Raw genomic sequence first — 26,012 nt, 5'->3', positions numbered from 1 at the left:
GAATTCAATATAGCTATTTATATCCAAGAGTTTAATGTTATCAGGAAACTAAAATAATTATGTTCTCAACAGTGTTATTTACTAATTACTGTAAATAAGAAAAAAGGAAAATCTGCAACTGACTTCTGAAACACACCACTCATAACAAGGTCTAGTTTGACTGGACTCTAATTACAAATTTCCCTCACAGAGATCTCTTCAATCCAATTACCGATCTTTACTCAACTCCTATCAATGCAATATCTCATTAAAAAGCTTTTTGAAAATACAAGTATACCACATCTATTATATAGATTGGTGGTTCCCAAACTGAGTTCTGTGGGGAAAAAAAAGGCAACAATGGCAAATAGACCATTTATATAGAATTGCTTAATATTACTAAGATACTGGAATTAGCATTTCCACTCCCATTAAAATGGAGGGTGCCCATTCTAACTGGCATTAATCCACTTCTATGAAGAGAAAGAAACCAGCCCATATCACTGACAATGTGTTATTCTTCTTTATTGTCTTTCATGAAATATACTTTTGATGATTCCATATTTAGAATAATTCTAAAACAGAATAACAGAATGTTTGTGTTTGTTTTATATATATATATATATGTATGTATGTATGTATGTGTGTGTGTGTGTGTGTGTGTGTGTGATACAGGCTATAATGTGGGATATAGAATATATTCAAGGTTTCTTAAAGTGACTGAAAAAGTAGGACCCACATTGCAGTGGGGATACACCATCTATTTATCTTAACCTTCAATCACCAGTCTTATATATAGAAAATAAATAATGATAAAATAATCAAAATTAAATAACCACAAAGAAACAGAAATTATGAGTGAGATGTTGGTACTCAAACCTACAATGTTCTACATCTATATTGCCCTTCACTGCTTGTAGGCAGTTGTGGGAAAGTGACTATTTTCCAAAGCAAAGAGAAAAAATTAAAATATGGTACTACCACTTGGGAGTAAATAAGATAAACTTACCTCCTGCAGTTGGCATTCCAGCCCCCATTACAGTGGTTAAGCAATCCTATAATTGGGAAGTTTTGGGAACTACTGACACAAATAAAAGGAAACATCATCAAAAAAAGTTAACATATTTTTGCTAATATATTCTTTAGCATATTCATGTTTGATTTATTCCTTAGCATAATAAATTAAATATATATCTTAATGTTCTACGTGACTTACCCACCACATATGAAATTTTTAGGCGGTACAACAAATACAGTAAACTCCTTGAACTTACATTTCAATCTCTGTTGGATCATGGTTTCAGTTTACTTAGTTCTCACACACGAAGATCCTATTTTGTTTTCCAACACGACAATTTAAACAGATTTACTTCACCACTTATATGTTAATGTCACAATATCGTCTGTTACAACTTTTAGAAGTTTCACAACATATTTGCGATAAGGCAAACATTGTATAGTACATATCTATTAATGATTATTATTATCTATTTATAAATTACAGTAGCACACAAATTTTACTAAAGTTAAAGCAAACTAACACGACATATAAATTTTAGCACTGTTAGAATAACCACCCCACTACGAATGTTTCTACATGTACAACTTAAAACTAGTTAGGCCAAAAGACGGGTAAATCTGATTGTTATAGACTTACTCTATTATTACCAAATTCGCATATAAAGCTGCATAAACTTTGTCAAACGTTGTCAATACTTGGGAAAATGCGAAACAAGGAGTTTCACTGCCTAGCATAACGGCGTTCAAGACCAAGTTAAGCCCATTCAAAAATTTTCCGTAAAATAGGCAAAAAAGTGGAACACTGAATCACAAAAAAAAGTAACTTTCAAAATGAAACTAAAAATAAAGTGCTTGGCTGAACTTTACAATATCTTCTGTTTTAAAACATTTTATACTATTACAATGACACTGTTATTGTAACCTCTTAAAATTGGGCAAGGTAAAATGCGGAACCACCAGATCTGAAAAAGAATAATGTCCAAATTTATATATAAAAAAATAAGGTTGTCACTAGAAAAATAACAGTTAACGAATCTTAAAAGTCTTACTAATGAGGACTACAATTTCTTTTATTACACCATTTGGATTTACTGATACTGCAATACCGATAATCGACACTGATACCAAATATAAACCATAAATCAGCTTTGAAACAGTATATAACATATTATGGAGTTTTTATATCACAAATCAAATCAGGTATTTGTCAAAATCATTAAATGATCTATCCCTTTGTATATAACACTTCTTGACACATACAGTCTCTAATACCAGTGTTCGACACTCAATACCATATATAAATACTCCATAAATCTTTGAAACTGCATTTACTCATTACGTACTCATTGTGTCACAAATCAAAACAGATATTTGTGAAGGTCATTGAGTGCTCTATCCCTTGGTATACAAAACGTCCTCATAGAAACAGAGTCTAATACTAATATTCGTTATTGAATGCCAAATTAACATTATTAGTAAATCTTGAAAACTGCATTAAAATAAATATATATTTTTTCAGGTCATTAAATGCTCTATTTTATGATGTATAACATTTCTTGATAGAAACAGTCTGCAATACTGATATTTATCATTGAAAAACCTTAAAAGTGTCATGAAAGAAAGGGATCTTGGTGAATTTGATCAGTTTCTTAAGCCATCAAACAGGTGTGCTGTTGCTAGTGCTAGAACAAATAGAACTTTAGCTGTATCTACAGAAAACTGAGTACGAGAAATTATAATTTTTCTTTTTCGTTACTGGTTACGTCATATGTAGATTATTGGATTCAGTCTTGAGGTTCTTTCCAACTAAATTGTTGGAAGAGTTCATAGGAGGATATCAAATAGTGCCTGGGTTGGAGGGGTTGTTGTAAGAGGAGAGATTAACATCTCAGAAATTGTTTTATTTTTAAAAAGAACAGCTAGAGGAAATCTGATTAGATGTTTAAGATATTAAGGGAAGTAACAGTGTTGAGACATCTGTTGTTTTGTACTTAATGGCGAGAATGGTAGGAATAGGGAACACAAATATAAATTTTGGCATGGTAGAAGTCATCTCCAGCTAAGATAGTTTTATTTTTCCAACAGATAGGTTGGCCTTTGCAATAGTTTGCTTTTATGTGTAGTCAATGCCACATATTAAAGTGTGCTTAAAGGGAGGCTTTCTCAGTATTTGAATAATAATGGCTAAGTGTGTTTTTATTGTTTTGTCTAATTTAGTGAATGCAACAGCCTAGATGCACAAAGATATCATTTGTTATTCTTAAATTTAATATTCTGCTATATAAAACTTTATTTTTCTAACAGGGTGGTTCGTCTTTGAAAAGGGTGCCTTCGGATGTTCTGGGGACAGTGAATTTAAGAAAAAGCTTGATTACAATATAAATAAGAGGCTTTAAGGTTGTTTATAAATTTTAATTTATAAAAGGTGATAGGACAGGCTAAACACAGTATGAAAGTTATCAATAACCAATTATGATTACAAATATGTTTGTAATCATATTGACACATAATATTTACATGTCAACAAAGTATTAATTTTTACCAATTATCAACAATCTTGCCATTTCTGATTTAAGTAGTTAAATCTACATGATCCTACATTTAGTAATTTATTGATGCAATGCTTTAACTACCGGTAACTTAATAAACAATGTACACTCAACAACTGTTACCATATGAATGTTTTTCTTTCTTTGAAGTTGGTAAATCTTTTATTATCCACTAATATATTTGTTATGTCTCCGTCGACCTGATGAGATCGGAATTGAACGAAATACGTCATCGAGAATGTATATAGCGAACATAGTGCGTTTATTACAAAGTACTTAAAAAATTTAGAGAATAGGCCTGTAGGCATAAGAATTTTTGACATTTCAGTGTGATATCTATCATGGTTTCCTGCTTTGATTTTATAACACATAAAAAAATGGGGATTCGTGGAACTGTCAAATAGAATCGAGGCATGTCCCCGTGTGCCAGCGTCTAGCAACATCATTGACTATTATTACATACTTTCCGAATTTTTGATATTTCTCAAAGAATACAATGGTAAGAAATATAGAAATATAATAGATCTATTGTAAGTGACCTATGACAAGTATACTTATGTATCATCAGTTTGGAAAAGACGTTCACATTGTAATAATTGTTGTTGTGACAAATGACTTGTAAAGAGTTGCAACCACCATTGTATTTGATGTGCTCCAGTTGGTTTGATGAACATTTGTAAGTACATTATTTTGACTTTGCTGTTGATCACAAGACCTCCTATGGAAAATCCTTTTGTTATTGAAGAAATAAAATATTTGGTTTGAGTGAAGTGCATCGTCGGCAATGAATTACTGAACATAGTATGGTTGAAATACTATTATTATACACACTCTTCTAATTCTTGAAAATACCTAAGGCACTTAATAATTGTTGTTGTTGTCTGTAATTAAGTAGAAAGCTGCACAAAGTGCTATCTGTGCTACGCGTACCACAGGTATCAAAACCTGGTGTCTAGCAGTGTAATTCCGAAGACATGCAACTGTGCCACTGGAAATAGCACTAGATTACGAATGCTATGATAAAACAACTATAAAAGGGCTATTGTCTTATAACAAGTACGTTGCAGGATGTTTGTTGTTGACTGTGGTAACAGAAACAAGACTTTCATTTCTTGTCCTCCTTGTTATAGAAATGCTGTTGACTGATTTGAGATGCATACTCAACTTTTTGAGCACGTTGGCGGGTTCTTTTCAATAGGTTTGTCGGGTTTAACACATACTCCTATGTGTTTCTCACCTTTGACTCTTCTCCTGCCCAGAGTTCGTTCAATATCTGATTAGGACTTCACACTGTTTTTCAGTACAATACCTTAAAGAGTTAAAATCCTCTACACGCTTGTGGGATATCGTAGCAAGTAAATAATATTGCCTGCAGGTACCTATATCAGTCACGTGGTTTCTCCTAACATATCCTCTTCAGCATCCTCTTAAAGAATCCGGTTGCTCTCTCACAACATCAGTTACATCTGTGATCCTATAAGTTAGTAAAGAGCTGCCTAGTGTTGTTAATTCTGTGCATTTTTAATCGGTTTTGAGATAAACTAGGTTCTTCTATTACTCAAGACTTCTTTTGTAAAGCCTACTCTGCAAAACTCTTCCAGAAGGGCATCTAGTACATTTTCTGTCTCTATCTTGAACAGTGTTGTGATAACATGTTGCATAGTTGACTAGTATCAACACATACGTGTTTTAGTTGTTAATGGTCTAAGCAAGTCGACAGCTACTCTGCTGAATGGTTCTTATATGATAGGCATCTTGGCTACATTCCTTCTGGTACTGTCCTTTGGCAGATGCTATATGACCTGTAGAATCTGGTCACATCTCCAATGACCCCTAGCCAATGGCAATTGCTCGTGATTCTAGTCTACTGTATTATTTACTCCTAGGTGTCCTCCCACAAGTAACTAGTGAGCCGACTTCATCATTTAAATCTGGTATTCAGTTTGTACTATGATGTATTTAACTTCCACAATATAACAGTCCCAACAATTCTGTGGTAAAGAAACTTTATTATGTGTTTATTTCAGTTTCCATAGACTTAAATTTAAGATGTTACCTTTAGAAACTTGCACTAACTTGATGTAATGCTTACTTTTATTCTCTTGAACTATGGTGGTGATTGATGATGCCTCATCAGTCTCTTTTCTGTCGGGTTCCCCCAAACCTCTACTGCCTGGTATATTGCCAGTCACTAAGTCTTAGATAGGTTCCTTCATACACATAGCCTCAAGGTCTTCCACATCGCATAGAGTATCCACTTTTATTCTTGTTATGGGTATCTTTCTCACTGTCCACTCAGTCAGCATAGATAGATGTATCTGGCCATCAGAATACTAGGCTGGTTCTTATCGCTATAGCCAGTGCCTTGTATGGCTTTCACTTTCTTGTTCCCAGTATATCCTTCACTTGCTGACATATTGTGGTTTGTTGAAATCTCGTGATGTTTGTCACATACTACAGTCACCACTACCACTGTTGACCCATTTACTAACTTGAATAGACCATCAATCATGTACTATTTAATCATGTTGACAGCATGTTGTGGTGAATCTGACTAGTTGTCCTCATTCTGTTTCTTCTGGCAGCAGCATCCGTGATTACAGTAATTTTTTCTTGTTTCTTGTCAGTACCATCTTTGCAGTTACTAGTTGGTGACAGACTTGAACTCATTCACAGTATGCCCCATTTTATAACAAACATAGCTTCTCTTGTCCCTTTCATCTATTGACTTCTTGACACCTTTGGCTGCATCCTACTTTTGTTCAGTCACCCCTATTTATCGAGTTTGACTGGTTAATCTTGAGCTTGCTAGTTCCACTTCCTTCATAGGTTTCAATATACTGTTCTACCAGCTTGATCATTTTGTCTTTGTCTTTTGGTGTTCTCTCTTTTAGAAACGGTGACATTTCAGTGAACCATGTGACTATGAACTGTTCATGTATTAGTAAATTTGCCATTCCTTCAAAACTATCACCAAATTTGATCGTGTCAGCCCGCCTTGTAAAGTATTGCCGTAGATACACTACAAACTGAAATACAGTTTCTTCCATGACAAGTTTGATTTATTTGAACTTCCAGCAAAAACCTTCTCTGATGAGCAAGTGGTAAAGGCACTCGACTCGCAATCTGGGGTTCACGGGTTTGAATCCTTATCTCATCAAGCATTATCGTCCTTTCATCCGTGGGGGCATTATAATGTTATGGTCAATCCCATTATTCATTGGTGTTAAAGTAGCTCAAAGTTGGTAGCAGGTAGTAATGACTAGCTGCTTTCTTCCTAGCCTTTCACCCCTAAATTAGGGATGGCAAGTGTTGATAGCCCTCGTGCAGATAGCTTTTGTGCAAAATTTAAAAACAAACAAACCTTCCTTGGTTAGTTCATAACATTTCAGCAAGGTCACTTTTAACTTGCCATAGTTCATGGCATTTGTTGATGCCATGCTTACAAACACTTACAGGTATTTTCCTGGAAAAAGGGACTGAAACAAACTGTTCATTCACCTTCGTCCCAGCTCTAGTTTTGGTCAAGTCTTTACTACTTCACTAGAAAAGCACCCATGTTGTCCTTCTGTTCATGAAATTTATGCAGCTTGGATCAACTGGCCCTGATCCTATTGTCATTCTTGGATCCCCCATCTTTTTGTTGGATGAACTAAATTTTTGCTTTTATTCTCTCTATTTCTACTCTATATTCTCTTGGCTCTTCTGAGTCTTTTGAGTCTTTCCTTCTACCCCTATGATTAGGCGCAGTTAGCCTAATTGCTTTGCGCCATAAAACGCCAAACCAACCAACCGATTCTCTTTCCCACCTCTCTCCAGTTTATCTTATCTATCTTCTGCTTTATTAGACTTTTGTAGATCATCATCTTTGAGCTGAAATCGCTCACCACTCTCTATCCATTTATCCAAGTCAGTTAATATAGTTCTATAGTGTAGTTGTGACGTCTTCAGCATTTTGACACCACTACGGCTCTGCATATAGAGGCCCATATGCTGGTCGTCAATTTCTACTTTTAGTGCTGTTTACCACTATAGATCTTGGCTGGCTTACTACTGTCAGATTTTATGCATGGCTAGGCCAGATTCTTTACAGTAGGTGTATGTGTCTTGTTGGTAGTAACTTTGAAAGTAAAACGAATACCATGTAGTCCACTTCTTTTCAAACAAGCCAAATGTATGTAAAAATGTTTATTACACTGTTAGTTATCATAACTGTATTCAGAGCTTTGAATACTTGTCTCTGGTTTCATTACTTTAGAACACAACTTAAAAGGTGAATTATTCTTTTTTTACTCTGTTATTACAATACAATATGTGATAACTTCTCATAACAAATTGCCACTGTATGCTCTTTATGGCTAAATTCACAACCACACAGTCTAGATCTATTTCTATATCTATCTCGAATCAAATTTCCAATGCGTATTTATACCCCAACAGAGGTCTAGAATATTCTACACAGTATGATATTTTATGATAAAATAAGTATTTAAAATAATAAATCTTAGACGGTTCTTGTAACATGATGCAATAATGTAACAGTCACCAATTAACAGCTACTGCACTACACAATGCATGATTCGAAAACAGCTATGTAAACAAATTTTCGATGCACTATTACTTCAAAAAATAACTAAATTTAACATTCGCGCTATATAAACTACGTAAATAATAACGCATTAAACGTAGTTTACAATTTTATCACTACCAATGTGCCGTCTATTGCTGCAAGACTTTGTTGAACTAATCCAGCCATATCACTCTCAATTTCAGTTTTAGAATTTAGCTAACTAATTCAGTATTGTTGCATGACTGAGAAATCAACTATGATAGAAAGGTTTCGTAGGAGGCGTATCAGACTTTATTTAAAATAATTTCTAGAGTGAAAAAGAGAATAAACAACATCAACCTATTCATCTTATTGCACATTCAAAAGGCCAGATTCAACAGCATTAAGTAACATTCCAGCTGAGAGTCGTGACAGTTTCCCAGCACAGGTTGGTGCCTTGTCCAAGAGGTTTGGAGTGACACACAAGAAGGAAATGTCTAGATCAAATTTCGTATGAGGAAAGAAGAGACTATACCAGGAGTTGAAGAAGATTTGGAAATGCTTACCCAATAATCTTACCAAGGTACTCCACGTGAAAATATGGATTCATTAGTATGCGACTAATTTATATATGTCATAACAAAGGGAGATAGAAAAGTTAAGTTCAAACAGAATAAGTGTAACATCTGAAGGAAGACATACGCTTGATCCGATTGCTGAGATTTCAATCATTAAAGTGATTCATAAACAATTAAAGGCAACATCTAGACATTACCAGATCTAGTCAGAGTTGACAATCTATAAGAGTGGTGCACAAAGGGTTTTATTACACCCCTTTCAAATCATTTTGTTGCCCTCACACCACCTATAAACTATTTGTATATATCTTCCAAATGTAATTTTCCACATGTTAACTGTTGTTAGCATATTAGTTATTAGTAGTAATATTCGTGTAGTACTTTTATAACTTTTTTATTTTGAACATGTATTTCCAGCTACAATTTTCGTGTTATGGATGCATGCCCCATAGTTTTGCACACTATGGATCTAGAACAGCTGAAAGGATTAATTACACAGTTATTTATACAAAGAGGAATAAATTAACCATAATATAATAGGTGTTTAAACCGTGACGGATATACCTATTCTGGAGCCCTAGGAGCAACCCCAAGTTTTGATCTCTATTGCTAGCATAAGAGACATATGTATGTAATGAATTAGATATAATGTAGACATAATGAATTAGTAACTAATATTTTATTGTATATATACAACACAAACTCAAACAAACAGAGAGTAAATACCAATTTCACATCCAAATTATCTTGACCTTTTTTAGAGTGCAATATTTTACTTCGTAATTCACATCTTTCAATTCCTTCTTATTGTTGTTTTTTATGTTCAGAAGTAAAAGAGAAGATAAACGTTTTTGGGTTGGGTTTTGATTTTCTCGCAAAGCTAAAAGAGGACTACCTGAGCTAGCCGTCTCTAATTTATCAGTATAAGACTGAGGGAAGGCAGCTAATCATCACCACCCACCACCAACTCTTGGGCTACTCTTTACCAACGAATAGCGGGATTGATCGTAACAATATAACTCCCTCACGGCTGAAAGGGTTAACATGTTTGATGTGACGGTGATTTGAAACCTCGGATTATGAGTCGAGCACCCTAACCATCTGGCCACGTCGGGCTGTGGGAATAATCGTAAACGTAACAATATACGGATTGGTTTACAGTGCTATAGAAAAGTCAATCACATTTTTCTTTTTCACCATTAGAAGATAAAAATGCGATTCTTGAAAACATCTAACATAAGTTCTGCTGTGTTCTTGACACTCAAAATTTATTTCGAGCATGTATCCAATATTTTTGGGGTAATTTATTGTGTAATAGTCAATAACTGCCGGTAATTATATATGGTCGTAAAGCAATATCCGATGAGTGGTTAACAGTTGAGCTTAAATATTTTGTTTTTTAATTTCAACTTGATTTCGGATTCGATCATTATTGTTTGTCGAGCCTATATTTAATTGATATTTATGAGATTCACTTGTATTTTCATCGTTTTTCATTTATTTTTCACTACTGAACAATGTGACAAAAACAATTTCACTTTAAAAAAATCACAAACTACCTATATTTGCTAAATGTCCTTCCGTATAACCTTAGTAGCTGTTATTTTCATTTGTGGATGTTAGATAACTAAACATCCGTTGTCAGGTAAAACAGCCACAAGGTAGCAAAATACATGTTGCAAATTGAGATCTAGTGCTCTTCACACGCATAAGAATACTGGTCACGTGTGTCGTATAGGTTTGACAACTTTTTGAAACACAATTCCGCGAGGTAAATGTGTGTGTGTGTTCATAACTGACATATAATATTTAAAGTCAGAAATACGGAGATGATAGGTTTATAATAATTCATGTTTAAAGAAACTACTTCCATGACAAAATTTTGTTTTAATAAGTATATATATGTAGTATCAAGATACCAAATTATTCATTCCAAATTTTTGTAATACTTATTTAAATTTATTTTGACTATGCATACTAGCATAACAAATATTTTAGCTTATCTGTCAGTGTGTAATACATTTTTCTGTGACTCTTTCTGTCTTTCATGGGCCGTCAAAGTGTTTTAATTTGTGAACATTTTTTAAAATAGAGAATCCAGGGTATTTGGCAAGCCTTCGGCTACACGAATATACACAATTCTAGGATATTCCTGGCGAATCCGGGAGATTGGTTTGCTTTGAATTTCGCGCAAAGCTACAGGAGGACTATCTGCACTAGCTGTCCCTAATTTAGCACTGTAAGACTAGAGGAATGGGAGTTAGTCATCACCACCCACCGCCAACTCTTGGGATACTCTTTCACCAACGAATAGTGGGATTGACTGTCACATTATAATGCCCCCATGGCTGAATGGGCGAGCATGTTTGGTGTGACAGGAATTCAAACCCACAACCTTCAGATTACCAGTCGAGTACCTTAACCACCTGGCCATGTGGGGCCCAATATCATTTGAAAAAAAACGTACTAGAAAATCAAACTTAGAAGCAAACTGGGTAATGAGTTGATGCAAAAGGAAATAGACAATGCTTTTTCCTAAGCAAGACCTTCTCAGCTAAACATATATGATAAATCAAAAAAGAGAATTATTTAGTCATTCATGATTTTGAATCTCTAACAAGCAAAATCCTTTAATTAGGAATGTATGAAAATCATGTAAATAGCTCTAAAATGACTAAGGTGGTGTTAAGGTAAAGTTAGTGCCTTTTCATAATCAGAATAAGTAATGAGAGGAAATCTAGTATGAATGAATGTTCATTAGTTCCCATACATTCATTTTTTATATTCTTCCTTCATCACTCTCCTGCATCTGCTTCTTAATCTGGACTCTTCCAGCATTTAGTCTCCTTATGTGAAGTGATCCTAAAATTCCAAAGACAAATAGATGTTATGGGACCAGAGTTACTTATTGAAGGCAAGTGAAACATGACCAGTGATGGTGTCAGCTCCCAGACAAGATCTCAGATAAGTATTGATCATTTTTATTTTCCCAATCCTTTTTCTGCCTCAAGTAAAGGTGGCCATAAACACAGCATTAGGTGAAGGGAGGCCACATACTTTAGGTAGCTCCTCCTTAACCTCAGAGATGGTATAAGCCAAAGACTAGATTTTCTTGCTATGTCTGGTGGCATTAAGCAATGAAATAGATGTGGAAAATGTAACAGAGACACAATCACAAGAACTGTATCATTATTTGTTTTTAAATAAGTATTTTGTGCTTGTTTAAATTTATTATCTTATATTCCTGAGAGGTTTACTGACAACTTGAATCAGGTCCGTTATTGCATGATAAGACAACAATTTGAACTGGTATATTTTATTGAGGTTTCCAATCATTGATAAACTGTTAACAATACTACATAATCATCAGCTTTACTGTACATAGGGTATAAGTAGTCTGATTGTGTGCGACAATTACTGGCAACAGGTCATTTCCAATTATGGCATGATCAGTAAAACAGTAATATTATGTTTTTTTGAGGTTTTTTTGTCTGGTGGAGTCTGCAAAATTGGATTCAAAAGTTCTCACAAAAATAACATGTATGTTCATCTTTTGAATGTGTGAACCTTGATGCAGGCTTGATGTCATATATAAAAAAGTTAAAAGTAGCATTGTGATTTAAAACGGCAGTCAATCTTATAATATTACGAATAATCACTCTACATTTCAAATTTTATAAATGGAATTTTATGTATATATCAATCCCATTACACTGATACAAAAAGAGTGAATATTAGACAACGTGATAGCATTATTAGTAATGAAAGTGCATTTACATTGAATATACACACATTCATAGTGAAAAGTCTTCAGGAAATAAGTTCTGTTTGGCTAGAAAATGCTCAGATCATCTTATGCCAATTCAAATTTTCAATGGCTGTTTTGGTTTCAAGGGAACACATGAGTTACCTGGCAGACACTTTTTGTGGGCCTACTTGCATTTTTGAATACTTAACAAGCACACAACATGACACTGGCTCCTGGGCCACTGCTAATTTTGAATCCCATGTATACAATTTTTATTGTGAATAGCAATTAAAATATGAAAACTTTGTAAGGATCTTTGCATGCCATTGTTAAAGATGGATGAAAAATGACCTCTGTTAAACTAAAAACTACAAATTGGGAAAAAATCTAACATCTGTTGTACTTTCCAAGTTTATTAAATTTTTCTAGTGGAAGATGTACATTATTTTTAAATGTCACTGCTAACTTCTAATGAGTGATACTTTTGAAAAACTGGTCTAAGAAACAAACTTTCTTATTGATACTCTTACTTGACTGATATGTGCCAAAATACATGTCAAAATTCAGACATTCTTGTTCATACCTGTCACTTTATAGACTAACCATTACATCACTACATTTCTGAACTTACAGGGCTACAGCAATTACCTGATAAATCACACTTTTAGTCTGTTTTGCACATGCAATTAATTTTAGAAATATGTGTGCATGCATGAATGGAAGCCATAATAAAGTGACCAGTTTGTGTAGAACTGTAATGAACTGTAAACTCTTTATAATGTTTTTAATTATAATCACGATATGTAAAAAAAACACAAAATGTAATAACATTTATAACATGAATATTTATAGTTCTTATATAATAAGGCATGACAACATGGACCAAATTGTTATTTTAACATTTCCCAGTGTTTTTCCTTTCTACACCCATTTTATTGATAAAAAGTAATGTACAAGAACTTGAGCTGAAGATAACTTTTCATTTTTAACTGACCATTGTGTATATTTTAATATAAGATCAAACTTGTACAACATTTCCTTCAAACAAGGTTTTATTAGAACTTTTAGACATTTGACAGACATTTTAAAATGCATAAACTGCATGTAACTGGGAAAAAAGAGAATTATTACAAAATTATAAATATCAAACTCCAGAAAGTTAACATTTCTTCCCAATAAATTTGCTTAACAAGCACACATCATTTTACTAATAAAATTGCTTTTATTAATAACTGTTTCTTTAAATAAAATTAAAATAATATGAAAGAAATCTACATGTGGTTGTCTTCATTAATAGACTAATCGTGTCTCCAAACAATAAAAAAAATAATACTGTCCAAGCATTATACCCTGCCACCAGTATTTAATTTCTTCCAATAAATACCAATATCTTTATTCACATTTTCTCAAGATGTGTATATCATTATGACAAAATAAGAAATTCTGGTGAGGCTTAACATAAAATATTGTTATAATAGTCGCGTATCTACTTCCCTAACAGTAACAACCTTAGGTATTATGATCCACAGTTTACAAGTCAGGAGTCTCTCCCTGGATAGGGCCAATAATTAATAAAGTCTCTGTGGTAAGGAGACACTAGTGATTTATAAACAGAGGCCCAATAAAAATATTCTCAGTTTGACCTATAACTTACTACTAAAGCTTTAAAATTTAATTTTTGTAACCCTAGATATTACTAACACTGGTTGCTAAGTTCTATTGTTCTACAAGCACCAAAGTGATAGAGAGACTTTCTAACCAAAATATTGAAGTAGCTTGCTGCTACAAGTAAAATATCATTTCTGCTACTAACCCAGCCTATATCCAATACATATATAAAGGAAAAAAAAGTCATATTCTTAAACAGAGACAGCACATATAGTATTACATTTATTTATGACACAAGAAACAAAATATAAGTTTCATTTAGTACCTTGATTAAAGTTTGCCATCAAAGTCTGGGTCAATATATAAATAAATATTTCTATATTACAGTTTTACAAGTGAAAATAGTAATACAATACATAAATAAAAAAACTTATACAGAAAAATAATTTTCATGAAGTAATTTTATAGTAATTGAATTAAAGAATAAACATGTTCATTTATCTAATTCAGAACATCTGAACCTATCATCCTAGCCAAAATGCATTTATGCTTCTTATATAATAAGTATATATAAATGTTAAGAGTATCCACATTTTAAACAATGTTTCATCAGATATATTCATGTATATACAAAGAAGCATGATTAAAAGTTTGAAATGAATATCAATATTAACTGAATGAAAAAAATACATCATTAAATTTTGTCAGTAACATGAAAAGGAAAATATTAAAAATGAATAAATGGTGGTAAAATTTGTTTGTTTTTTGTAATATACAAGTAACTGCAGTAAAATTTTAAAACTAGTGAGAAAGTATTCTGTTCAAACCAAGCACAGCCAACAAATATCATGATATATAATTTCTTATTTCAGAAAACACTTTGACACAAATTTAACATAAGCACATGCATATAAATTCAAAAATATACAGAAAGATTTAATAAATGTCTGGTAATTTGTTATTTAATCACCTAGTATCTATAGTTACAAAATATTAAATTTGGTACAACAATGAAATATACTGAACAAACAAAATTTCTGCTACACCCTAAAAAATAAATTGTATATTTTTCAAGGCATGCAAATACTTCAACATAAAAGTTAAGAATATCAGACATTAACTAAATGTTAATGAACAGTCAAACCACTAACTTCTTGTACAGTTGCCAATTCTGCATCTGTTTTCTAAAAACAAAAAAAAAGTTATGTACATGTAACTAAAATTAACAGTTTCCTTTATTAAATTGTATTTCCAATAATACTAACACTGGTAATTAGTTATTATTTGACTAACAGGGTTTTATCTTTGCTTATCTGAGCACTGTACTCTTTTTTTCCTGCTTGCTCCTGTCTTTTATATCCCACTCAATTGCCCTTGGCAGTATATGTCCCATGACACTTTCCACCTATGTCAATGCAGCCTCTGTTCTGGTAATGAATACTAAGCACCTCATTCAAATAATTTGTAATACCAGTCTCTAACACCAACTCATAGTACAGAGGAAGAGTGAGAGAGTGTCAGCAAAGTGAAGTATTATTGGAAATACAATTTCATTTAGGAAAATGTTGACTTTCAAAACATACTTACCTCTTCTACCACTTATAGTTAAAACTGCACTAGATTCTGAACAGGTATGCAGGTAAACACACCTGTCTGTAAAGTAAATGCAGAATAAATAATATGGGTCGACTGGTAAAGTCACCTTGTCAAGTTAATTAAGGATAAATCCCAGGAAGCTTAAGGATCCCAATGAATAAAGAGTCAGTTTATAGCACCTTGAAAGAAATTAGTGCAAGCCAGATAACACCTCAGGGCTCTGAAATGACATAATAAATGACCAGGTGTTAAGGAATCATATAGATGAGAGAAATAGGAAAAAAGGACCTATCAAGGTATAGAAGAACAATAGTCGAGTGATAGAGATTCCTGTGCACATGTAGTACAAACAATTCCAACCTACAATGTCCAGATGCCAGCATCAACAAAAATACACTTTAAGGGAAAAGAGATGCACAGTACATGAGGCTATAGGATTGAATGCATGTCAAGTCAAAGCATGTAATACCATGCTAATATCCCATTTAGGCTATTGGAAAGGTGTTTTGGGAAAAAGGACATGAAATAATTTGAGAAAGCTGGATAGTACTGGGGGCTCAAATACTTTGTGATGTTTAGAATACTGCAAAGTAGTTTATAAAGCTGCCTTATATAAAGTGACAGTAGACAACCTTTGTGAAAAAGCCATGTCAAAAAATGAGATAAGGTGGGGACATTTGTGTGATGTGGGTTCAATTTCCTCGTGAGACACCACTGATGATAATTGTGCTTCTTCCATTGATAAGTGACCATTATGGGTCTACAGATAGACTGATATAAATACAAGGCAACTTTAGAAGTTAAACCACAAAGTCATGTGGAGAGCTGCATAACTTCCATATATAAAACTTGAGCTTGGAAGTGTCTGGGTGTAGAATATCAAAGATTATGGTTACCTCAACAGAGATGGCTAAAGAGGAACTGGAAAAGGCAGGCACTCTTGAAGACACTGTAGAAAAGAAAACCAGGCAAGTTGTGGCTACCATCACAACTCAACAAAGAATTAATCAAACCTTCTATGCCTTCCCTCCAGTTAATCTGTTACCAAGACTAAATGCATATACCACCAAAGCCCAAGAATGAAGTACTAGGGACAAAACACCTGTAGCTGAGAGTTCCAATGCACAGAAAATGTGTCAAACACCACAGTCCTGAATTGAGAGCAAATTCATCAGAAAACACCATGAAGAAACATCCGTTCAATCTAGAGAATTAGACTGAGTCAAGACAGGTGATCTGCTATTAAATTCATTACCCCTAGAACATGGCAAGCCAAGAGACTGATATGATGAGAATGAGCCAAGTAGAGAATAACCAAAGCTCAAAACAAATGTTCCAAGAACATGTGCTCCTCTGAAGGGAAATGAAAGATACCACAGTAGAACTGTCAGAAAGAATAATGATGATTTTTCCCCTTCAATAGGGCTAGACTTTGAACCATTGCCTATTGTACAGAAAGATGTTCTAAAATATTTACGTGAAAAGAAGATTCATTGTTTGTCCATAGACCCTAGAATTCCTGACTGTTTATATACTCATCCCATCCCTGAAGTGAGGCATCTATGAAGAGCTGAATAAGGATAAGAGAGCAGATTAGGAACACCAAGGGTATCATTAGTCTGTAATACTGTTTGCTTCTAAGTAAGCAGACTAGGTGATCCACTGGATTGCAGTTCATGATCCATTGGTCACACAGCATTTGTGCTTGTCCTATAAGAATTACTAGAGCTTTGAGGGATGTCCACTTTCCCAAAAGAGAGAGAACTATTCATGCAGTAGGAGAAAGAGATATTAGTAAAAGCCTGACTACTCATTCCATTGCATGGAACTTGATGGAAATCAGATAGCCAGGTTTGAAAATGTGTTGAAAAAGACACCCAGAAGGACCCAGTTAGAGTCAGCAAGAGAAAGGATTTCCGAGCTCCAATAAGAAAGCTAATCTGGATGTACTGTTCTGCCAACTGACAAGATGGTGCCAGAAGTAATTAGTCACCCATATAATGGTGTGTGCACAGGTCTAACAAATGAAGCTGAGGAGAAAAAAACTTGTATGACTCTGCAGAAGACAAATGGTGTAGATGGTAGGCCTAAGGGCAAAGCCCAGAACTGCAGAACCTGACCCTTGTGCATGAAATGTAGATAACAGCAGGATGACTTCACTTAGGGAATGTGTAGATATACATTGGCATCATCAAATTTGGTCATTTATGAACTTGGTGAAAAATGGCATTGAAGGTTGAGAAAGGACTCTGCTATGAATCTCGGAGGATATAAGAATTGGCTTAGATTAGGAAGATCAATGATCAGACACCAATCTCCCATCTTCTTGGGCACAACAAATAAATGGGAATTAAAATCTCAGGTGAATGGGACTGACTCTCTCTACTGTCCCTTAATCAAGAACTCTCTGATAGTGTTAGAACAAAGATCCACAATCTGCAGATTTATTGCTGGTGAAATTATCACAGAGATGTAGGATAATGGATGTGGAAAAGTGAACCAAATGATCAACTCTAATACCAGGACCAGAATTATGTATGGATCTGAGGTAAATAAATTCCAGATATTCAGGAAATGTTGTAACCTCGCTATGGCATATGGTAGTCACCAATGCCATTATTAATGATCTGATTGAGCAAAGGAGCCTCCAAGATAAGAAAGGTGTCTATTGAGTAACAATAGATCAAAAAGCTGAAGCAAGGGGTTGGGACACACGATAAGCAGTCACAGAATGACTTCCAGCCAGAGCCAAAGAAACTACTGAGGCCAATGACCATTAGGAAGAATGGAAATGGGTGAACTCAATCCATGATTCCAATGCCTCTAAAATACCCACAAATATCAAAGAACAAATAAAAGGAGCCTCAAGTAATTCCTGGAGGGTGGCAGCAAGCAGATGAACCCCCTCCAACAAAGCATTTCTACACAGTAAATCCCAACCACATAAAAGCTAGGAAAACCAAAGAATAACAGAAGTTGACAATCTTTCTTACCAAGCTAGAAGTTGACAAAGGACCCAATTCATCAAATTGAAGTGGGAAATGCTGAGAAGTGCCCAACAAAATTCAGGTGGAAAATAAATATCTCAGAACATTAGTGAGAGTCAAACAAATTTGAGAAAACTGTGATCAGTTAAAAATGATCAAAGGGTCCAGTCTGGAACAACACATGTTCAAAGGATGATCATGTCTTTGGTAAACTAAATATACATCCTCTTGGCAGTGATAAACCAAAGTATACTGTTTAGACAAATGTGGGGTCAAGGCATAGATATTCTGTCATGTAAGTGAGAGGTAAAACTCCTGCATGAACAGTAATATCAGGTGAAGTAGGAAAAAAATTAAGTAGTCACCCGCAGACCTTTCAGTAGTCAAGAATGGAGAAGATTCAAACGCAACCTGAGAAATGAAGCAGGAGGTGACTGATCCAAATTGGGGGGGAGGGGGGATCTAAATTCTTTTCAGAATGTTCTGGATCATCAGCAAAAGCAGCCTCAGAAAGACATTTTCCAGATCAAATATGTCTCCATCTCACAATAAATCAGATAATGGACAGCCTTAACTGAGAGTCACCCCCACCCCAACTATTGAGAGATGTTAGATAACAGAAATGGAATAGCAGAAAGTTGATTAGCCTATGTGCTGGAAACAGTAACCTAGGAATTCATGCTTGAAAATGAGTTATTATAGAGACAAAAGTTTTTTATTTTTATTTAATAGCAACATTAAGTATTGCAGCACTTTATAGAAACTTATGTCTAAATTCTTTTCAAGAAACAGTGATAAAATTATATAAATGAGGTGCTTATAGAACATTACCAGGATATAGGTTGCATTGATGTAAATGGGAAGTATTACAACACAAATATCACCAAGGGCAATTGAATGGGGTATAATATACTGGAACAAGTAATAAAAATTAAAACCAATATGGATGAAGATGAAACTCTGGTGGTCAAGTAATAGCTATAAATGGCAATGAAGGTAAGCGTATTTTGGAAATTATCCTGCCATACTTTTCATATTCTCTGCAGTACATTTCTGCATAGCTTCTTTAGAATACATAACTATACAGTTTTTCTCTAGTGTATATCTGTTTTACATTTCTATAATGCATTTTTTACATACAGTTTTACACCATATGCCACATACCTGCAATATTCTTCTTCAGTGTTAAATGCAAGGATTTTATATCACTTGTAACAAAATCTATTCCACACTGAGCATGACTGTGCAACTTATAGCCCTACTCTATACACATCTTTATAGTTACTAGCTGTTTGAAGTTCACATTACACAGTCGTGCAATTTCAGTGTATATGCTTAAATGTCTTTTTTTTTTTAAAGATCACTATTCACTAAAAAAACTTAAGGTTTCTCTTAATTTGTTATACTTTTTTTTTTTCTGTTATACACAATATAATTGTACACCTTTTTTTACAGTGTATAGAAAGTCTGATGAATTTTTAGGTTCTCCTTTCATTTCCATGCCCTACATTAAAGTAATGCATGGTTTTCACCAATATGGATTATCATGCCTTTTTTTTTCAATCTAAAATTTGTTCCCAATTCTTTGTCATACAGTAATGAACTACACTGTTTCTCTTACATGAAAAATAGAAATTGGTGATTTATTGTAATCTAACTTCTAGTCTTTCATTTTTGTCTCACACAAAACATCTAATTTATCTGCAATGTGAGCCTAGTTATTTTATCTTAAGAGAACACCTAAATTCTTTGTCCTATCCAATAAATCATATGCAACCACAGCATAAATCCATTCATATTTGTGATGTCAGATAAAAACACACAAGTTCAAGAACTCTTGATACAAAAAGATAAAAGCCATATAATACCCCAAGCATTTTCAAAAAGTGGAAGTTCTTTTTCAGGGACAAACAGCAAATACCCCAGTTTGTCCTTGAAGAAAAAATGCCCCCTTTCCAAAGTGCTTGGGTTATAGGATTTTTATCATTTTATATCAAGTGATCCACATCAGCAGTTATTTCTCCTCATGTCTTAACAAAACACAACATAGATATGTGGTTATTTAATGACTTTATAGTACCTGCTATTTTATCTGTTGCATCCAACATAAATTCTTTACTCATATATTCTTACAGATAACTTGGTGCATTTCCACCTCCTCAGTATAATTCCTCTGCTGTTTTTCTAACACATATTCTTAAAAATTTATTTCTTACAGTACAACTTTCTATGTCTCCAATATTTTCTTGATTCAATTTGTTCCATACATAATTAAAAATACACTGTTCTCAATACAGATCTTATTAGTTAAGAAATGTTCAAAAACTATTTCCAACACGTTACACAACTGTATGCTTTTCTCTCTCATGTATCCTCTCATGTACTTTTAACTGAGTACTAGTCAAAAATGATTTACCACACACTTCACAAATATATGGCTTCTCCCCAGTATGTGTCCTCAAATGTATTTTTAAATAACTCTCTATTCTAAATTCTTTCCCACACACCATACAGCTGTATGGTTTTTCCCCATTGTGTATTCTTTTATGTTTTTTAAGGTGACCTTTACTTCTGAATTCTTTGTTACACACTACACAACTGAATGGTTTCTCTTTAATATGTGTTGTCTGATGGCTTTGTAGATACCACTTCCTTCCAAATTCTTTGCCACATACTACACACACATATGGTTTTTCTCCAGTGTGTGTCCTTTGATGTGCTGTGAGATAACTATAACTTACACAATTTTTACCACACACTACACAAATAAATGGTTTATCCCCAATGTGTGTCTTTTTATGTTGTTTTAGATTACTATTTCTTTTAAATATTTTGCCACACAACACACAGTTGTATGATGTCTCAACAGTGTGTATTTTCTGATGTCTTTTGAGGTCACTACTTCTTGCAAATTTTTTGCCACATACTCCACAACTGTATGGCTTTTCCCCTGTGTGTGTCCTCATGTGTGTTTTTAAGTCACAATTTCTAATAAATCTTTTGCCACAAACTACACAACTGTGTGGTTTGTCTCCTGTATGTATCCTCATATGTTCCTTTAGGTAGCTATTTCTTCCAAATCCTTTGCCACAAAAAACACAAAGGTATAATTTATCTCCATTATGGCAAATTTTTTCAGGGTTTTGGTTATTTCTCTTTGACAATGTTTTGTCAAACACATCATCACCGTTAAATTTGAGGGATTTCTGATGTTTTGTATTTGTAAAGAGAGGTTTTTGTTTTAAAATGTAGTATCCAGAATGCTGAGTTTCACAAAAGTTATTCAAGTTCTTTGGATCTGTAATCAAAAGATAAATTCAAAATTTGATACATTTATTACATTAGAAACGTTTAAATCCTTTCTGTAATTATCTAATGCAAACTGTCAAAAATATCTAAATAAGTTACTTGCAGACCTTAAACCAAAACTAATCTAGAAGATACAATTAGGTTGATGTCATTACAATATATCCTCTGAATACTGACTGTATTTGAAAGGAATTTCTCTATAAATAAAAAAAAAACCCTCCTGGACAACAGTAAGAAAAATTACAAATGAATCAATACTAGGACTCCTGAAGTGGAATCAAATCGACAGAAACATCAGGAGCTGTAGAGAACACTCTGTTGAAAAAATGTAATCCTGGAATGACAGGAGACCCAGAAACAAATTCTAAGCTCCCACAAAAGTTGAAGTCATAAGATATATAAGAAATATTTGATACAGATCCAAAAAGGATGTGTAGAAATCTGTAACAAAAGATGATGGTAGATACACTGAATTACCCTGGATTTGGAAAGACCACATTGCAGGAGCCCAAACACAAAAAAAATAGAAAAGGTGAGACTATACAGAACTGCAACCCACCTGGATAAAGAAGCATTTATGAACAAGTGTAAATCCAAGAACAAGGAAAAACAATAGATGCACAAGAGTTATGCAGAAACTTCTGATCTACCACAACAGTGAAAGGTAAAGAGATGGAGGTATGGAAATAAGAGAAGACAGTGAATTATAAGATATATTTCACTAATCTGTCAGAATCAACTGAAGGGAACAATTCAGAGGAACAAGAGACATGAGAGAGACCTCAAAAGAAACAGAGCCTTAATGTGTAAGAAAAAAAGGAGACATAGAAGCTAGAACCTCCATATCCTGGAAAGGTAAGGAGAGAAGTCAATTCACTCAGCAAACAATATAAGACTCCTAAATGAATCAGATACTGAATATAAGTCACTATTAATTTTTAAAACCCAACTAAGCAGACAAAAGAGAGAAGAAGTATAGCAAATGATGTCTTCCTGAACACGATCAGGAAATGCCACTGTTTATACAGTGGTGGAAATGCATACCCAATGAGTACATTCTCCATGCAAAAAATTCTTGTAGAGTTAGTTGAGAACAGAGGTATAAGACCTGAAATACAAAGAAAGTTCCTGACAGAAAATCCATGTGACCCAAGAGTTTCCTTCAAAGCAAGTTTCCAGGTGAACAATGTAAGAGTCAAGCTCCCACAGGACTTGAGTAAGAAGTCATTTCAGAAGCAAATTATTGCCAAGCCTCATGAGGGTGTGACACACCAGAATAGAGCTTAACAATGAGGAACTCCCAAAAAAATGTTTGTATGAAGAAAGGGTGTAAAATGGAGTTTCCTGAAATAAAATTAAGTTTATTTACAAAAAAAAAAAGAATATATCTATGAGCAAAACCCAGAAAAAATTAAGCAAGTGAAATGAGTAACAACTAAAGTAAAACATAGGGCAGCATGAAAAACAAGTTAATGCAACTTTCCCCAGAAAAGCTGTTAGAGATTTCTTTTGATTAAGATCCTCAGAAAGAAAGGGGTTGACAAGATGGTAAACTAAGAACGTAAGTAAGCAAAATAAAAATAAAAATAGATTGAGGGTAGAAAGAGTTAAGGTATATTAAGAGAAAAATATGAACAGGATAAAATTACTAGATAAGAGAAAAATATGAACAGGATAAAATTACTAGATAAGAGAAAAAATTAAAACGTCATGCCATAGAGAAAGATTTTATGTTTGAGGAAGATGTGGCAAAGAAAATCTAACACTAAGTAGACAGACACAATATGTAATAATGCTACAAGCAGATGAGAAGAAGTAAGAGTGGTAAAAACATAATGAGTAGAAACAACTGGATTAAAAAAACCAAATGACACATACTTATTAAAGCAGAAAGAGAAGGTGTTAAGTGATCCTTATTAGGGATAGAAGAGTCAGAAGCAAAGGCTTGTCATTGGAACAGCTGGTCAAAGTGAGACACATTCAGCAGCAGTTACAAAATCAGAATGTCAAGATTCCTGGTAATAAAGAACACAGGACAGAATAAACCAGGTTATGTACAATGGCTGTAAGATAACTCACCATCAGAGTAACTCTGATTGCCATTTAAGACAACCCCTTTGAAAAATAATCAGGATCATAGAAGGTTTCAAAAACATGGACATGAAAATGGCTATTCAATAAGATTCTTGAACTAAATCCATGGAAAGTATTATTACTATTTTAGTAGACCTGTTATGTCTTATGATATTTAGCCTTGGTCACTTTCATATTGACAAAATTGAGATTGATTAATTCTTTGTTAAATGATGAAATAAATCTAAATGAATTTGTTTTCTTTCTAGAATCACTTCAAATCATAACATTAAACTACATTCGTTTATCCTAAGTATCTTTACACTTGTTACAGTATACATCTATTTATAAATAAATGTTGTTGTTTTATTGCCCTTTGAACCACGTCTAACTACTATCCTTGCTAGTATCAGTTGTAAATTATATTAGGACACGTGCAGCTCATGCTACACTACTGAATTACATTACCAACACACTGCAAAGAGTAGACAATTTCCCAAAATTCTCAGTTTTTCTGGCTTTCCAACTATGCAATAAGAGTTATTACAAATTCATTCAAGCTAATCATTAAGTTTCTCACTGGAATGTTGCATGTACTCTTGAGTGAAACTATTATCTGTTCAGATTACAACATTATGCAATCTATCATTTGGTGGAAGAAAACCAAGACTTTTATCAGTTCTTTGCAATATATAATTAAATGTAAGAAAGAACTATTAACATATCCCAAAACAAAGGATGTTATGGGTGTAGAAAGGAATGGTTTGATTTTCTACTGATAGCTCTGTAACAAAACAAAATTGAAGGCTATAAGAATTACAGTTTGTTTTAGTAGTGACAATTCTATACTAAGTAATTTACATTTAATTTTTTACTCTTTCAAGAGATCATAAAAAAAAAAAGAAGGCAAGATGCCAAGTAAAAATATATCATGTGTATCACACTAAGGACAATTCAGGATTTTTATAAACATTTCCTTGCAGAATTAGAAACTTAAAATATGGTTTATCAGTTGAGATTTATGCCATACCTACTAACATAAAATAGTTTTATAAAACTTTGAATGTAAGACACAAACTTTCTGTCTTGTAGGAAGGATAACTGGGGTGAAAGTGTAAAGGAATATGTTCATACTCACCTGATAAAATTTCAAAGCCAGAGTCAATTTGTTGAAACTCTCCTTTTCTTTCTTCATTTTCTTTTTTTAAACTTATAACCCCATGTGGTGAACAATCTAGAATTTCATCATCACTTTTATTGAACCTGTAAGTATCATCCTCTTCTGTTGATTCACCATGATTCTCAGTTTTATTTCTGACAAATATGTTCTAAAATTAAAAGAGACAGATTTGAAATATCAAAAACAACAATGGCTTAGGTCTCTTCACTTAACTAATTATTTGGCGAAAGATCACACGACAGATTACGTGGTTGACATCACACATTCTTCTTTGTTTTCATTCATATATTCATACAATAATTGTCAAAAAAGATAAGCTACAATTGGCATTTTTCTTTGAATTGATGTGTATTAAGTACTCAGAGCAAACTAAGCAATATCTTCATCGGAAATTTATTTTAAATTAAGACATCTGTAATAACAGTAATTCATGTAGTTACAATGGTATGTTTAGTGACAGAATATGGCATAATGAAAAACTACAATATATATATGCAATACTCTTGATTATTTAAACTTTAACTTTTATACAAACAAGTATATTCTGATCCCACCCAGAAAAGTTTCTTAACCCTAAAATGTTTTGAACACATGATAACAAAACCATTTAACATGCCAAAAAAAATAATCAAAACATCATCTTCAAAACTTATTGCACAGAGGATGAAGTCTCTCACTGATAATCCTATATTTTGCAATACATACAACCACTCACACAAAATTAGAAGCAGAATATATGCTTATTTGGACAATTTTTACTTTCAACTAGGAAAAACTGATAAGTTTCTTACATATAACCTCATTCATGTAAAAATTTTACAGCCACTCAAGAGGGA

At 33.5% G+C, this 26,012-nt stretch overlaps 1 protein-coding gene across 1 annotated transcript in view; it reads right to left on the bottom strand.

The window, feature by feature from the left end:
- Nucleotides 1-26,012, bottom strand: part of LOC143223953 (uncharacterized) — a 67,523-nt gene that overhangs the window by 24,116 nt on the left and 17,395 nt on the right. Inside the window, exons 4-6 of the mRNA XM_076452425.1 lie at nucleotides 25,135-25,324; nucleotides 20,956-21,912; nucleotides 16,883-17,071 (exon numbers count right to left, since the gene is read on the bottom strand). Coding sequence (XP_076308540.1) covers nucleotides 16,883-17,071; nucleotides 20,956-21,912; nucleotides 25,135-25,324 — 1,336 coding nt within the window. The remainder of the gene's footprint in view (nucleotides 1-16,882; nucleotides 17,072-20,955; nucleotides 21,913-25,134; nucleotides 25,325-26,012) is intronic.

This window comes from Tachypleus tridentatus, chromosome 8 (genome assembly GCF_004210375.1).
Source record: "Tachypleus tridentatus isolate NWPU-2018 chromosome 8, ASM421037v1, whole genome shotgun sequence".
In the NCBI taxonomy this organism is placed as follows: domain Eukaryota; kingdom Metazoa; phylum Arthropoda; class Merostomata; order Xiphosura; family Limulidae; genus Tachypleus; species Tachypleus tridentatus.
The sequence above is the reverse complement of the archived record's forward strand: the minus strand, read 5'-3'. Positions and strand labels throughout refer to the sequence as shown.